Source organism: Neolamprologus multifasciatus, chromosome 11, assembly GCF_963576455.1.
Source record: "Neolamprologus multifasciatus chromosome 11, fNeoMul1.2, whole genome shotgun sequence".
Classification (NCBI taxonomy): Eukaryota; Metazoa; Chordata; class Actinopteri; order Cichliformes; family Cichlidae; genus Neolamprologus; species Neolamprologus multifasciatus.
Window position 1 is genome coordinate 35,696,189 of NC_140449.1, and position 16,627 is coordinate 35,712,815.

At 43.5% G+C, this 16,627-nt stretch overlaps 1 protein-coding gene across 2 annotated transcripts; it reads right to left on the reverse strand.

The window, feature by feature from the left end:
* Nucleotides 1-3,416: 3,416 nt before the first annotated feature.
* On the reverse strand, nucleotides 3,417-15,602 carry cmtm7 (CKLF-like MARVEL transmembrane domain containing 7). Of its 2 annotated transcripts, XR_014876922.1 has the most exons (6): nucleotides 15,363-15,602; nucleotides 10,639-10,815; nucleotides 9,589-9,687; nucleotides 9,306-9,384; nucleotides 5,394-8,521; nucleotides 3,417-5,355 (listed from the first exon to the last, which is right to left on the reverse strand). XR_014876922.1 is itself a non-coding variant. In XM_085177914.1 (5 exons), the coding sequence occupies exons 1-5, from the start codon at nucleotides 15,471-15,473 to the stop codon at nucleotides 8,514-8,516; spliced, it is 474 nt and encodes a 157-aa protein (XP_085034040.1). In that variant the 5' UTR covers nucleotides 15,474-15,602; the 3' UTR covers nucleotides 3,417-8,513. The 2 variants fall into 2 exon arrangements, 1 of the variants encoding a protein (XP_085034040.1); XM_085177914.1 differs by having other exon boundaries at nucleotides 3,417-8,521.
* Nucleotides 15,603-16,627: the final 1,025 nt, after the last annotated feature.

Below are 16,627 nucleotides of genomic sequence, written 5' to 3' on the forward strand. Positions count from 1 at the left end.
ATGATGCAGCAGCAGCCGTTCTTCTCTGCGTGAGTAGCTTAATGTTGTTCGTGTGTAATTTACGTTGAGTAGGCTAACCACGTTATTACATTAATGCATGTAAGGTGAACTAGCAAACACCATCATAGCTACATGCGGCTGTCTTCTTGTTTGATGGCAGATACTCCCTTCACCCTGGACAAAAAGGCTAAAATGACCAAAGAAAAAGAGGGAAACAGTTAAACATGAGAGGTTTTTGGACAAAGTTTGTGTTTTTTCCATTGATTAAGCTGCTTCCAGCCAAGAGTGATACCATATATGCCCCATAGCTGCAGAAAAGGCTAACATTGTTACCTTTTTACAAAAAAACAGCTGAACATGAGAGGTTTTTGGACAAAGTTTGTGTTTTCCATTCTTTAAACACCGGTTTGAGCACCGTTTAAGCACCGGCACCGTTTCAAAAGTACCGGTTTGGCACCGGTATCAGATAAAACCTAAACGATACCCATCCCTAAACAGCGCTGGCTTTGGTTCTGATGCTTGAAAACAGAATGCAACTCAACATTAAAGAAGAGAAATAAGATCAGCTCGGTGACGGCAGTCTTTCACATGGTTGAACAGAAGCCTTCTGCTTCTCCTTCTGCACAGTTGAGGCTGGAGTTCAGGAAATGAGGGAGGCAGCTGTGACTCACTGTGCAGGGTGTGTCCCATCAGAGTCCAGGAACACAGAGATGCTCAGTTTATATAAGAATCAAACCGATCAAATGTTTCCACTAACTAAAATAAATCTTATGGAAACATAAAAAACTATTGGTGAAAAACCTCTAATGAAGGCGAATCATCCGACTCCAGCCAAAACCCTCAGCTGGGCGCAGATTGATGAGGAAACGTTTTTCTTCCTCACATCACAGAAACCACGTTTATTTCACGCGTCACACGTTTTCACAGCTGCAGCTCTCCACACACTTCCTGTCCTGTGTCACTGCTGTTTACCTGCTCTGACCGGTGGAAACAGGCCGCGCTTCCTCACTCTTCCTTCCTCGGTGAATCAGGTCACGATGTCACGTGTGGGAGACAAACACAGACACAAGAGGAGTGTTTTTTCTCTCTGTCTGTTTAAAGCATCAGTTTACAAACTCAAACCTTCAACGGTTTGTACGCTGTTTTATTAAGAAGCTCTCCTCCACCAGGGCTCAGACCTCTCAGTCTCTGCTTCCTGCTCTGCTGTCATCTTTGAGACTCTGTCCTCTTTAAAGGAGACTGTTGGTCGTTTAAGCCTGCAGGGTCTCCAAATGATGCTGCCCCTCCTCGACTCTTAAAACACGTGTTAACTGCAGTTGGACGTTTGCTTTTTGAGCTGATAAACCACAGTTTGATGTCAGGTGTTGTCCCTAAAGATGTTAAACATGCTGTAGTCAAACCCCTGATTAAAAAACCTGCTCTTGATCCTATGACTCTTGTAAATTACAGAGTCCAAACTACCTTTTCTTTCCAAATGTCTTGAAAAGAGCTCACAGCCAATGAATCTTCCTGGGAAAGCGAAATGTTTTAGATGTTTTCCAGTCAGATTTTAAACCCTGTTCAAAGTTTTAAGGACATATTTTTAGCTCCTGGCGCTCGGGACTGTGCTGTTCTGGTGCTTTTAGATTTGACAGCTGCGCTTGATACAGTGGATCACGCCATATTACTGGTTTGGAGCACTGGGTGGGCACGAGGGGCACTGGAGGGGTTCAGGTCCTGCTTGGCAGGGTGAACTTTTTGTGCCGTGCTGTCCTGTGTGGTGTCCCACAGGGCTCAGTTCTCGGCCCCCTCTTGGTTCTGTACTGAGTTAACTCAGTTGCATTGTATTCCCCTTCTATGCTGATGACTGTCAGATCTATGTCCCTCTAAACAACACACCCCACACAGCCACTACTTCAGTGTCTTGAAATTAAGGCTTGGATGTCTCTTAACTTTTTAAAATTCAATGACAAAAAGACCGAGGTGATGGTTTTTGGCAGCCCCACTGAGACCCCCAATGTTTAGATTCCCAGTATGTTAAACCAGCTGTCACAAACCTGGGGGTCAAAGTGGACTGTGATTGGACGTTTGACAGTCAGATTAAGGCAGCTGGCTAAAGCAGGTTTTTCACAGCGATCCACGCCTTTGTTAGCACTCGGCTGCATTACTGTAACGCACTTTATACGGGGGTCAGCGCTTCATATATTACTCGTCTACAGAGGAGGCGAAATGTCGCAGCTCGTCTTTTAACTGGCACTCGACAGTTTGAGCACATTTCCCCTGTTTCAGCTTCACTTCACTGGCTGCCCATTACTTTCAGGATTCATTTTAAAATTCTTTTACTTGCTTTTAAATCTCTCCACGACCTCGCCCCATCTCATCTCTCTGAGCTGCTACAGCCTCACCCACCCACCCGCTCTCTCAGCTCAGCTGATCAGCTGCTCCTGCATGTTCCCCGGACTGGGCGTAAACTTAGAGGAGATCCTGCTTTTGCTGTAGCAGCTCCCAAACTGTTTTTAGTTGGTTCTATGTTGTTTTTTAATATAGGGCCGTTTGAAATTGATTTTTTTTTCTTAACATATCTGCTGTACGGCACTTTGGTCCTTTGGCTGTGTTAAAGTGCCTTATAAATAAAGTTGGATTGGATAAAGTGATGTGGGTGTTCCACAGGGATCACTTTTAGGACTCTTTATGACACGGTTCTCTTACTTAGACTTAGACTTAGATCCTCCCGCACCGATCGGCGCATCGGGCGACAAGAGAACGCCATCGAACTCGGTCTATCGCAGCAGTTGTTGCTTCATCCCATGACAGTTCGACTGAACATAAATCTTCAAGGAAAGTCCTCCTCCATGTTATTTTAGGTCTTCCTCACCGTCTCTTTCCATTCTTTGGGCTGCACAGAACCGCGACACGGGCAGGTCTCGGGTCCGGTAGCCGAAGGATGTGACCGGCAAATCTGAACCGACGCTTGGTGACTTGGACATGGAGCGTCTCTACTCCCGCACGGCGATATACTACTTCATTGGTAACGCGATCCCGATATGTGATCTTGAGCAGCCGTCGAAGACAACGTTGTTGGAAGACGTCAAGATGGCGGTTGATCTTTGCAGTTGATTTCCAAGTCTCCTACATGCCGCTAACGCTTTCATGTGTTTTCAAAATGTGCCTCAAACATCAGATTAGCTCAAACTGAAAGCATTTATTTTACACAGTAAAAGTGTCCCACACAGATTCTTCCACCCACAGCAAAATGCTAAACCTCTACACACACTGATGACTGTGTACAAAGTCCTTAAACACATGGAGAGTTTTACACAAAGACTTTACTAAACAGATAAATGCATCATTTTGTTAACTTTAATTATAAATAATACTTTGTTTCCATTTCTCGTGTATTTGTTCCTCGTTTTATGAAACCAGCACAGAGACACAACTGGTGCAATGAGCCTTTAATTCACAACATGCAATAAATCACAACTTGTAGTTTGAACATATTTTAAAAATGTAGAAAAACAACTCGTGTTTGTGATGTCACTCATAACACTGTACACATCTTTTGTTGCAATATAATAAAATCACAAGTCCAGCCTGATCGTGGCTCCTCACAGAAGTCAAGTGACCAATCCACACCCACAGAACATTAAGGCACTTTGGAGAAAACACTAAATGAACTACCAGGTGACCGTGTCCACTGGGCTCCTCGCTCTCATGTGTAGACATTTATTTTTAAAATTGGAAATCTGCTCCTAGTCTCGATCTCAAACATTCAATTCACAGATTCAGGAACTTTAAGAAGCAAACGTCCAATCAGAATTTAGCGTTGGAGAAAGAAGAACCTTTGAAACAGCTGTTAGGACGGCTGCTCCACGACCTGCTTTTCCTGGCGCCGCCCCGTGTGTCATCACAGGAAACAGCAGTGACGGGATTCAAACAAAAAGATTTAATATGAGCTGAATAATCGAACAAATGTATGCAGGACTTTAGTCTGTAGTAGAAACACAATCAGTGGCATTAAAAATGAAAAAATAGACTTGAGACTAAAAGTTGCTGTTGAGTAAAATGTTTCCATGTGTGAAGCTTTGTTGGTCTCAAATGAAATCAAACTCGAGATTAAAGAAAGTCGCGTTTCTCACTCACTATGTGTTAACATACTCTCTGCATTGACTCATATCTGTTATTAACCTCTGTCTCTCTTCCACAGCATGTCTTTATCCTGTCTTCCTTCTCTCACCCCAACCAATCACAGCAGTTGGCCCCGCCCACACTCTGTAAATGAGTCTGTGGCATGTGTAGAAAACAGGGTTTCCACTAAACTGGAACATTTGTACAAACGAATCTCACCTGGAGCAGCTGAAGCCGTTTCCCTCCGACAGTGAGAAATGTAATGAGCGGCAGGTTAACTCAGACCTGACTGTGATGTATTATCAGCGGTCCAGATTCAGTCTAATGAATGTTTCCGTCCCCAGTGGACACGCAGCCATACATCAGGTCACTTTGCATCAGTGAGAATATCATCATCAAGCTGGAGACAAAATAAATAATGTAAACAGTGTGGTTTGTCTATGGTGGAGCCCGGATCCATCAGAGTACTCGAGGCATGGAAATAACTGTAAACGCTCACAGCAACGCCTTCAAATAGCCTTCAGGGAAACCACATCGCTGTCCCACACTCTGACTGACAAACACCTTCGTTTTGGATTCATGCAAAACATCCAGACAGAAAATTAAAGCCCAGCTTCAGGGTAAAAAAATAAGTCAGGAAACAGAAACAAGAAAAAAAAGTTTGAATTTTATCCCAAACTGGAAAAACAGCATAGTAAAAGTTCAACCATAGAAATAGTAAACATACAAGAATCAAATGTAAATCTTGTGATTTAACACGATGATGTAACGGCCTGCTGCAGTAAGCTGATCAGTGCAGAAGAAATCAAACTCTTACAAATGAAGCTGGTGCAGACAGGAAACCAAGGAGGCAGCGAGCACAGCAAGATGGCGCACCAACAGCATCACAGCGTGAAATGAAGCTTATGAGACACGTTAATGGGACGGGAACCCCTCCACACTGTGTGACCCTCAGCGGTTCAGGCCCTGACGTACCAGGACTCACTGGGAGCAGGCAGGATGTGATGTCACTGTTGTGAAGTCAGTCCCTGCAGCCTATCAAACAGGACCGTGACTCTCAGCAGCTGCAAAGGACGCCATCGTGTCCGCTGAGGCCGGCCCTACAGGTCAGATCAGACCGCGTTACACTGTATGACTCGCAGTCTCTACCTGCAGGGTCACATAATTTCATGACCACCTTCAGATAACGAAGAGCTGAGTGACCGCTCTTATTCAGCGTCTCAGTCAGTGGCACGTTTTACTACTGAAACCCTGTGGGCGGGGCCTGTACCCTGGACAGGTCACCCCACCTACGTCTTTGGACTGTGAGAGGAAACCCAGACAGGCAGAACATGAAGCTCCAGCCGCTGAGCCACCACAACCTCATTATGCTTTTTAAAGTTAGTTTATGAAGTCGTCTGAAGCTAAAAGCATTCTTACAAAAAGCTCCTTTCATCAAGTTCCTGCACCAACTAGAACATCCTGACGGTTCCCACAGACCAGTCGAGCAGGAACCCGTTATGATGTCACACAGTGTGTAGAGGCTCCAGGATCTAACGGGTATTTAAACGTACTACAAAGTACTGTGTAAACCTTCCACAGATTAACATTCAGTCCAATTAGAGGTCAGTCCTTCATTTGGTGCTCTGAGCTACTTCAGAGGAAATTTCAGACACATTCAGTGCAGAGTCAGAAGCATCGCACTAAGATGTTGAGCGGACAGTAAGGCAGTAATCTCAGGATTATCGTTACACACCGAATGGTTTTACTCGTTAACGACAGGTGGCAGAAAAGGGTCTAACTTTGAGCCTTTTTATTCTAAGAATTAAAGCGAAACCAGTTTGGGTTCTACAAAGAACACGCAGCAGAAAAACTGGAAATGTGTTTTTCCTCCAAGACGTTTACAGCAGTTTATCTGCACACCTGTAAACTGGGATTAATCGCTTTGTTATTAAAGACCAATAAGACAAGCAGCAGCTGTCATGTGAACACTGACATGTTAGCATGAACTCCCCTCCTGTCCAATCAGATCGGCAGTGCAGCCGAGAAAAAATGGGCGTGGCATCAACAACAGTCATGCTAGGTCACGCTTGTTAGCTAGTGCTGCTATATTAACTTCTTCATTAAATTCCATTTAATAAAATGTTAACTATGTATCACTAATGCAACAGAAAACATAAGCATGGTTTAACCATTTTCAACAAACTCTTAATTCTGTCTCTTCAATTTGTTTTATTAATCACTTAGCTGTAAGCTAACGTCTCGGCTAACGTTGGCTACCTGCCACATTTGGCGTCTCTGTCTCGATTCGTAACGATTTTTCACGTTAAAGGTTTTAGGTCCAGAGGTGTGACTTCATTTTCCACGTAAGTTCAACTGAGCGTTGAGTCAATCAGAGATGTTTGCAGAGCTGAAGGCCAGTTAGCTAGCAGCTAGCAGTTAGCGGGAGTGGAAGTCACCGTGTGCAGATTAATAAAAGTTTTCTGTCACTGAATGAAAGCACAGATCAATAACTATGATCAGAACAAACGGGCTGGGAGAGGTACGCAGAGATTGTGCTTAAACAGTCGGACGATTGTAAAACGGCTAACACGCTCAGTGCAGCACATTGAATATTTACAGCATTTTCACTGTTAGCTCGTCTGTGCTTTCACTAATGTGGCGTTGCAATGACTTCTTTTGGAAAACACACATTTTCCAAAAATGTAGCTTCCAACATATAATTATAAAACACTTTTAAATGGATGATGTTTAATATTTACTACAATATGTCTTCTTCTGTCCATAGATACACACTTTTAATCTCTTTGGTTCATTTGAATCCATCTCAGCGCGACTGAACGAAGTATCATTGATCATTAATCACGTGAATATTTGGATAATCTGAATGAATCCATGTCATTACATTTATTAATCCGCACAGTTCATTTTTACCAATAATCCTGATATAATTTATACATCGCTCTCTTTTGGCATCCTCTAAAATAATCACAGATGTGCTTTTTAAATACAAAATTCAGACTGAATTTTAAATTCAAATGGCTAAACGTTTGGTTCTTTTACGCACCGAGGACAGCTGAACAAAAAGAGTAATTACAATAATCTGCAGCTCCTGCTGAAACGTCTCTAAACTGTTCAGTTACAGATTGAATCAGTCAGTGACATATTACATGTTCTTCCTCCATAACGCTGTGCTTTGGCCTTTATTTCTCTTATTGTCAGTAAATCCCACAAGCAGACATCAAACACTGGAGCTTCCCACAGACACACAAAAACATTCATGTTTATTTCCTGTACATGTGTCTACGGGCCACGGACACACATGAGCGCCCAGCTGTGGTCTGATTTAACGCGACACAAACTGAACCGCGTGTTTTCTGATGTATTTGTCGGGTTTTCAGGTTTTCGAGCATCTCAAGCAGAACAGCTGGAGACATTTGTCTTTAATGTAAGTGGGCGTGTCCATGAGTCAAACTGGTTCGTATATTTATCTGTAGCTTGTTTTGTAATATAAATGAATGATGACATCATTACTGACCCACATAATCAATGTGAGAGTTTTTCAATCATTAAAATTTGCAACCTGTTTCCATGTGTGGTTTACACTGTTTACATGCAGCGTCTTCAGTTTCCTTGAATCTTTAAAAATGACCCAGCTGGCTAAAACAAACTGAACCTCCAGCAGGTTAGACTCCGCCCACGGGCTTCCTGACAATCAAAGAAATAACGATTTCTGCCACGTGTCTTTACTCGCCAAAAATGACGATTTTTTTTGTTCTTTTGCTTTGTTGGCATGCCAACGTTTCACCTGTTTCATTTGTTAGCATGCTGCTGTTTTACAGCCCCTGAGTAAATTTTTAGCATGCTAACATTAGCATGCGACTCGTGTTTGAGTGATAAAAATATTTCAACGCTAATATTTTAAAGTAGAACTGCTGTGATTTTAATGCATCTGTGGTCCAAACTGCTTCTGCAGAGCTCGAGGAAGTTTCAAAGGAGCAGAAGGATGGGCGCTGTAAACCGTGAGGACGCGCTCATTTATGGCACACAGCAGTACGAGGGCGCCGTCGCGTTAGAGCCTACGCCTCGTTCTTAAGAAAAAAGAAAGAAAACAACAGGAATGATGGGAAATGTAATAAAGGTGACAATTCCAGGTGACTGTGCTGTCATTCATTAATGAGGATTACTGATGGTTCGAATGTGACCCAGAGCACCGTTACCATGGAAACGTGACCACAGTGGTCCGATTTAACGAGGAAGTAAAAAAACAACACTGACTGCCGTCCCGCCCAGCCGGTGCTGCGTCGGCGCTCCTCTGCAGTAAGATTTATGATCACATCGATTTATCCAGGTGGTCGCTTGACAGAGAAGAACCAGGACGCAGCAAACTGCCAACACAGCCATCTGACTCCATCATGACGGGACGCTTTTTACATGGCTGCAGAAAAGCATGATGGGAGAAACATGCGGGGAGAGAGAGTGTTAGAGTCTCAGGGCAGTGGAAGTAATTGCTGTCATGTGGATCGGCCTCACGTGGCTCGAAGAAAACAGTTGGTTCACTGTTTGGAAAAAAAAAGCACTTTTAACTCATTAGCATCGTTAGCATCGTTAGCATTCCTCAGGGAAACCCTCCACTTATCACAGGGAGCTCGAGCAGGGAGGTGCATGTTTGCATTATTTATACGATAACAATGTTTTAAATGTGGTATGCAGCCACCTTCAGTCCAACTGTGGACAAATATGCACCAGTCAGGTGGAACATAATGACATAATGACCGTGTGCCTAATATTGTGTCGGCCCCCCTTTGGCTGCACCCATCGAGGCTGTGCTGTGGGTGGAGCCTCTGTGGATTGGACCGTTTGTGCAGCACCTCGCACTGATGCTCGTCTGACTGAGGTGGCCCGTGACCCCGTGACCCCTGCTCCTTCCTTGGAGCCCCACAGGAGCTGCAGTGTCGCAGCTGCTCTGAGCCAAACTGCCACAAACCCTCACGCTCGTCCGATTTCCTGCCTCTAACATCGACTTTAAGCACAAACGCTTACTTGTCCCTGAATGCACTGCAATTTAACAACATGCTTCACTTGAAACGTGCTCATACAAAGCAGGCCATGAAGGTTTGATGCTGCAGCGCGTTAAAAAGACGACACCCTTGCCGAGCTGGAGACGTTTAACCCAGAACCATGTGAGCAGGTAACAGGCTCAGGTGAAGGACAGCACCTACCAGACTGAGGTGCACAAGCCACGCTGTAAGACGTCCACAAGTTCACGGCCATCAGGAACGTCGCTATGAATCCAAACACCTGTGAACAAACACACAATGCGTTACAAACACCTTTCAAAGTAAAGCTGCTCAAGTTTACTGACGGATCGCAGTCAGAGACGTTCAGGCAGGAGCAGATTTAACTGAATGTGACGTCCTGCGTGATCAGAGGGAGGAGCCACACACAGAGCTGGTCTGCTGCAAAGTGACACAACGCGAGTCTCGCAGTTGTGCGCTTACGTACCGATCCGGCCACCAGCGCTGAAACTCCACTGCTCTTCGCCGAGGCGATGATGGAGGCGATGAGGATGAGGATGCATCCCACCGAGTAATGAAAGAACTCCTGAAACAGCAGAGGAACAATAAACATTTCTCAGCATCTGTCAGCACCTCGTCTCCACCACAGAGGAGCTCCGAGCCTTCAGAGCTCCGCTTTAGTGCAAGGCTTCAAAGTCGGGTCTGCTTCTCAAACCAGGATGCAAACACTCCCTCTGCGGGAGCTTCAAGTCACGTTTTCATAGATTCATTAATAAATACCGCTGTACAGGAAGTGCTTTTAATTTCCGGCACGTCTCTGCAGTCGGATGAGCTCGCTGAGAGTTCAGCACAGGAACCAGACCTGCACTGCAGCTGCTGGACTTTCAAAATAAGAGCAAGGGACTGACCGCTGCTGAACAGATGTGCGTACATATGTGCAGAGGATGCTGGGGGTCGGGTGACCCCGGGCTTTATTAGTACTGTTTACAGCTGAGCAGACTGCATGTATGTGCAGCGTCCATATGAAGATCAGCAATCGTCTCACAGTTTTTAACATTTCTCTGGATTCAACAGAGCAGAAAGAGGAAATCTCAGCATGTGTGGAAGCGTAAATCTGAGCCGAGCGACTAACAGCTGCAGGTTTCGGTCTCAGGCTGAGATCTCCCAGCACGTCTGGTGCTCATGAACATTTTCAAGGTCACAAAGCTCTCAAAAGATTAAGGAACAATTTGCAGCAGCTGATTTGTTTCATTTCGATCCAAAGTCGAGATTTGCTCAATCTGAAAATCACCGACTGGTCAGGAAGGTAAACGAGGGGCTGCTGCTGCACTACAAGCACCTTTCTTCCTTCCTTGAACTCCACAGAGAAGCCAGAAGAACATTTGGGTAGATGTTCTTCTGGCTTCTCAGCGTTGCATAACAGCAGCTTCCTGTTACGCTACGCTGAGAATCAAACGCTCAAGTCTTCGATGCAGAAGTTCGGCTGAAATGCAGAAGTGAGACCGACACAGACGGATGGAAGCGTCGCTCCTCTTACCGTCAGCGGCCAGTTGATGCAGGGCATCCTCGACTGCAGCCTGCACAGGTGCATGAGGAAGAAGATGAGGAAGGCTACGAGGAACCACAGCGTCACCACCTCGAAGTACTGGAAGGCCGGCCAGCTGGGCCAGCCGCGAGTGCAGAACACGCACAGGAAGGCGATGATCAGGGAGATCTGGGAAAAGGGAAATTCATTTTAATTGCATTAGAGGCGAGCAGCAGTTTGAGGACGAGCATCACATGTTTTTGCATCGTCTTGTTTAAACAAGCAAAAGAGAAGAAAGCGACGCGCCGCGTTCACCGCCGAGCTCCTGAGCGCGTGCAGTGACTTCCACCTCAGGATCGGCTGGTTTCTCATGAGCTCCACACACTGTGGAAATGCTGGAGTGTTTATTTTCAGACAAACAATAAATAAATAAATAAATAAATAAATAAATAAACAAATAAAGAAATTAATTAATTAATTAATTAATTAATTAATTAATTAATTAATTAATTAATAATAAATAAATAATAAATAAATAATAAATAAATAATAAATAAATAAATAAATAAATAAAGAAAGAAAGAAATTAATTAATTAATTAATTAATTAATTAATAATAAATAAATAATAAATAAATAATAAATAAATAATAAATAAATAAATAAATAAACAAATAAAGAAATTAATTAATTAATTAATTAATTAATTAATTAATTAATTAATTAATTAATAATAAATAAATAATAAATAAATAATAAATAAATAATAAATAAATAAATAAATAAATGATGCGTTTGGTTCTGGCAGCTTCAGCTCAGTTACAGGTAAACACTGTGTGGGGATGTGTACGGGCTGTGGCTCTGATGCAGGGCTCTAGACTAGTTAGGCGCACCCAAATCTTTCAACCACGTCGCCTAACACTGCAGCTTTACATGTGCACTTTTAAAGGGGGAAATTCATGTCCACACAGACGATATTCATTTGCAAATGATTAACTAACAATTTTGTGCTTGTCCTTAAAGTGCGTTGGCTCTCTTTGGTAATACTGTCGGCAATGTTGGGGACGCTTGGGCATTTATTGCTCTCATTTACTGTTTGGTGGTTGTTGAAATAGTTTTGTGAGCTTTAACCTGAGATTCTGGCGTTTCTGGCAAAATACGTTTATATTTAAAAGTCCATTCAGGATTTAATGACTCGATATCGGATATCTATATCAGAGAGGTCCCGCCCCTTACTATCTCTGATTGGTTTAGACCAGCGGTCCCCAACCCCCGGGCCTCGTACCGGTCCATGAGTCGTTTGGTACCGGGCCGCGAGAGTTGAGGCTCAGGTGTGAAATGTCTGGTTTTCAGGGTTTTTATCGGTTTTCAGCGTTATTTTGTTATCGTTTTTATCGTTTACTTGGTTTTCCTGGGTCTTTTCACGTGTGTTATGAATAAATCTTTTTTTCGGTACCGGTACTAGTTTCATTTAGTTGTGTTTATCCGCGACACCTTAAAGGCCGGTCCGTGAAAATATTGTCGGGCATAAACCGGCGCAAAAAAGGTTGGAGACCGCTTGTTTAGACCACGATAGGGGCATGATGTGTGTCTGTTGTTGACCACACGGAGACGTTCAGAGTTGCAGAGACCTTTTTTTTTTTTTTAACCACTCGAACAGTTGGTCGCACCGGTGCGACCTAGGATTTCTTTTTAGTTGCACCATTAAATAACTGGTGGCACTCCAGAGCCCTGCTCCGTTGCCACAGAAACTCTGATATTTAGCTCACATAAGCAGGACTTGTTCCTGATGTGACGGCACAGCCTGAAAGAACCAGGCCAAATGTGGCAGGAAGCTGTAAACATGGTTGTTCTGGGTCAAACAGCTGTTGGGTCGAGTAATTGTTCAGCAGCCGATTTGTGTTTTAGTTCAAATATTAGAATATTATCAAACCCTCCAGCATCTTGGTCTCAAAGGAACACGTTTCAAACTGACTGTTGAGTCGAACCAACAAGAATCAGTCGCTCTGTCGTCATCTCAGACAGAGTACACGTATTGGAGTACATGTAGGAAACTGCATACAAACCACCGTGTTCAGAAATAATGAAGGAGGCGAGCTTCACTCCTGCAAGTCTGTTCTGAGACGGCGTTAAATGGTAAATGGTCTGTATTTGTAAAGCACTTTACATATCCACACATTCACACACAGGTGATGCAGCTACATTGTAGCCACAGCCACCCTGGGGCGCACTGACAGAGGCGAGGCTGCCGGACACTGGCGCCACCGGGCCCTCTGACCACCACCAGTAGGCAACGGGTGAAGTGTCACAACGACACAACGACCGAGACTGTCAGAGCCGGGGCTCGAACCGGCAACCTTCAGATTACAAGACGAACTCCCAACTCTTGAGCCACGATCACCCTTTGACCCTTTAAAACCGGTCAGAGCAGCACGCTCTGTTTTGTGTAACTATTTTTAAATCCCTGTAGCTCTGCAACCACGTGAGCTAGCGCAATAATTTTTTTGCATATGAAACCGGAGGAGTTGTACTTACATCTTATGCCATCAGCTTGTCCTCGGTCACAGTTTCCTTCCACATATAACTTTGCAAAAACTGCATAAAAAGCACTTGCAGCAACAAAAACATAATATTCCAGAAACACGCTTTGCTGATCCGATCAGCTGTTTGTAACACTTCCTACGTTGGATTAGTCATCAGCGCGAACTATCGCATGTCCGCCATGACCTGCCCGAAACCGGAAGTGACGTCATTTGAAATGTAGTTTTTTTTACCATCAGGGCCTCATGAGCCTATACTGGTGTTTTTAAAAGTTATGTTTGACTTTCTGACTTTCTGTGTGGTTTCTGGGATGCTTAGGACTCATATTGCACTGCTGGAAATAGTTTATTTTGATGCATATGCTGCTTTTTTGCAAATTTGCATTATAATATTTATTTTCGTTTTTCCTGCAGTGTATAAAAATTGGTGTATTTCAAAAATAAAACTATGAAGACACTTAAAATAAATTTCCTGTGGTGGGAAACTATTTTGTGCAACTTTTTTGTATTTACAGTTTTGAGGGATAAGCCTCTTAAATTTCTCTAACTAGAAATATATGTTAAAAAAAACAATTTTCAATTTTTTTGTAGTTTATTGCACTTTCTTGCAATTTATGTAATTACTATGCACTTAATGCAGACATATTATTAAAATCTGGGCTGTAATGGTTGTATTGATGTATAGCAACTTGAAATGCTCCCAAAAATGGCTCCACAGCATGTAAACATATAATATAAGCTCTGGTGGACTTGGTTCTATGGTCGGTCTTAAAGGGTTAAAGGTTTTACACAGACGGTCAGACTCACCGGACACTTTATTAGATACACTTGTTCAGCTGCACGCCAACACAAATATCAGCCAATCACATAGCAGTGACTCACTGAGACGACCTGCTGAAGTTCAGAATGATGGAGAAAGGCGACCTAAGTGACTCTGAACATGGTTAGTGTGTCAGAAACCGATTTCTGAGCTGATAGGAAGGCACCAGGACCGCGAATGAAGCACGATCTGACATCCTCGTGTCGTGTTGTTCCCACATCATCATCATAAATGTTGTTCCAGGTTCAACATTGCAAGTGACCAATCACATTGTTGTGACGTCATACTTTTGCAAGCCAGGCGATTCATTCATTTACGAAATTCCAATGTTGCAAGAACAACATGCATAAATCTTACCGTTTATTACAGAACAGTGTCCTGAAATGCAAATAAGTCAAATCGCTGGATCGGAGGACGGAGGCGGTTAAGTAGACTTTTTACAGAGTTTTTTTTTTTTTTACAAAGTCGCAAAAGTATGACGTCACAACAATGTGATTGGTCACTTGCAATGTTAAACCTGGAACAACATTTATGATGATGATGATGTGGGAACAACACCGACACGAGGATGTCAGATCATCATGATGAACACTCGTTACGACCATCGCGTGCAGAGCACCAATGAACGTGTCGAACATCGAGCAGAGGGGCTACGGCGGCAGACGACCACACCAGGTGATCAGAGAAACGCTGCCTGGTCTCATGAGTCTCAGTTTCTGCTGCAACCGTCAATGATGGAGTCAGAGTTTGAGGAAACAGCATGAAAGTGTGGATCCACTCTGGCCTGTTTCAGCGGTAAGAGCTGAGTGTGGCATCCCTTTTTGACCAGAGTGTACCATCTTCTGATTGGCTGCTTCCAGCAGGATGACGCTCCATGTCACAAAATCATCTCGCTGTGATCACATGACCAAAGCCCCTGAGAAATGTTTCCAGCAGCTTGTTGATTCTGAGCCATGAAGAATTAAAACATCTCTGAAGGAAAAACTGGATCCAAATGTTTGGTGCCAGTAAAGTGTACCTAATAAAGTGCCTCGTGAGTGGGTCTAATGGTGCTATTATAATAATATGAGGACACATAAAACAGCTGGAGAGGTCCCCTGTGAAAGCCTGGGGGTCTGTAGCTGTCTCTGAGCCCCGGGCCCTGTTTTCTGTTCGCCCGCCCCTGTCTGGATGGAAGTTTTTACGAAAATCAATATTTCTCCATCAGGAGCCGATCACTCCGAGCATCACAGGCCGATCAATAACAACAACAGTCGTTTAAACATTTCACAGTTAAAGTTTCTCGTGTCTAAATCTTTAGAAAACTGTGCCAGGCGCACACAAACCCGGGTAGAACCGGGTAAAGCCCCGGGGTTTGTCCACCGGACCGACTCTTACCAGCTGTCCGATCTTGAGCAGTCCCGGGATGGTCCGGGTGTAGCCCAGGTTCAGGCCGCTCTCCCCGGATGTCCTGGTCGTTGTTGTCGTGGTGATGACGGTGTGAGACATGATGCCGGTAAACAGCACGGTAAATAAAACGTTTAAACGAGTTTAACCGCAGCGGAAAGTCACCGTCGACCGCCCGACAAGATACAGCCCCTGTTTTTATCGCTGACGTCAACGCGCAGCAGATAAACGCGACTGCTTCCGGGATATATTTCATAATAAAAGCACCGACAAAACCCTGTCCTCTCAAAACACTTCAGTGTGTATTCATATATTTTCAGTATAATAACAGTAGCATATTTTTAATGTAACTGTGTTTTTTGAGTGTATTTTTCTGAGTGTGTCTGAAATATCATTTTTATGAGTTCCATAGACTGTATATAAAGATGGACACCACCACTTTGACGTCACCCACTGGGTTTGGACATTTTAGAGCCTTGTTTTCTTATTAGTGTACATCCACACACACATATGTCTGCTAATCAGTGTTCAATAACATCTTATCACTCTCCTCCTTCACAGGTGAGCCAATCTGACAGAAACATCATTGAGATTGGGTCATTAACATTTATTTTAAATCACAGTTCGTTCGATTTTTGTGTAAATTCTGGTCATTTCATCATCCTCTGTGAATAAAATGTCGTGTTCTGCTTTTGCGTTTCTTTCATGTGTCAAGCTCAACATACATCACCCGTATATGACTCAACAATCACCAAAGCTTTGGTGTACCCTCAGTGAAATCCTTGAATTTCAGTCACTAAAAATGGAGCTCCGCCTTCTTGGACAGTCAGTTAGTGCAGTGACCTCACGGCAGACATGTTATTGGCCACATGATGTCATTAAAAATTCTCCAAAATGCTCCAATGGCACAAACACCGTGCAGAAGTCCAGCCACACCCTGTGACCATCCAGCTGTCAGTCAATGACAGGCCACGCCCATAAATTTAAGTCTCAAAACTCACAGATAAAAAATTAATTATTTTTACAGTTGTTATGAAGGGGGAATCTGTAGAGACCAAGCAGTTTATATCTCTGCTGTAAAGTTTAACATGGGAGTCTATGGGGACTGACTCCCTGCTGCCCCTGCTGGACATCACAGGAACTGCAGGTTGTCGTGATTTTATCTCATTTATTTATTGTTGCTTGTTTTATAATAAATGAAATTTGATTTATAAAAATAAGTAAAAATGATCAATTAAAATTATATTAAAGCTGAA

Bases quoted from the DNA above. Each gene is read 5' to 3' on its own strand.
- cmtm7 (XM_085177914.1), bottom strand. From the start codon at position 15,473: ATGTCTCACACCGTCATCACCACGACAACAACGACCAGGACATCCGGG. The intron at 10,816-15,362 runs GTAAGAGTCGGT...CCCTTTTCCCAG, and splicing joins TGCTCAAGATCGGACAGCTG to ATCTCCCTGATCATCGCCTT. The intron at 9,385-9,588 runs GTACGTAAGCGC...GTTTGTTCACAG, and splicing joins CAGCGCTGGTGGCCGGATCG to GTGTTTGGATTCATAGCGAC.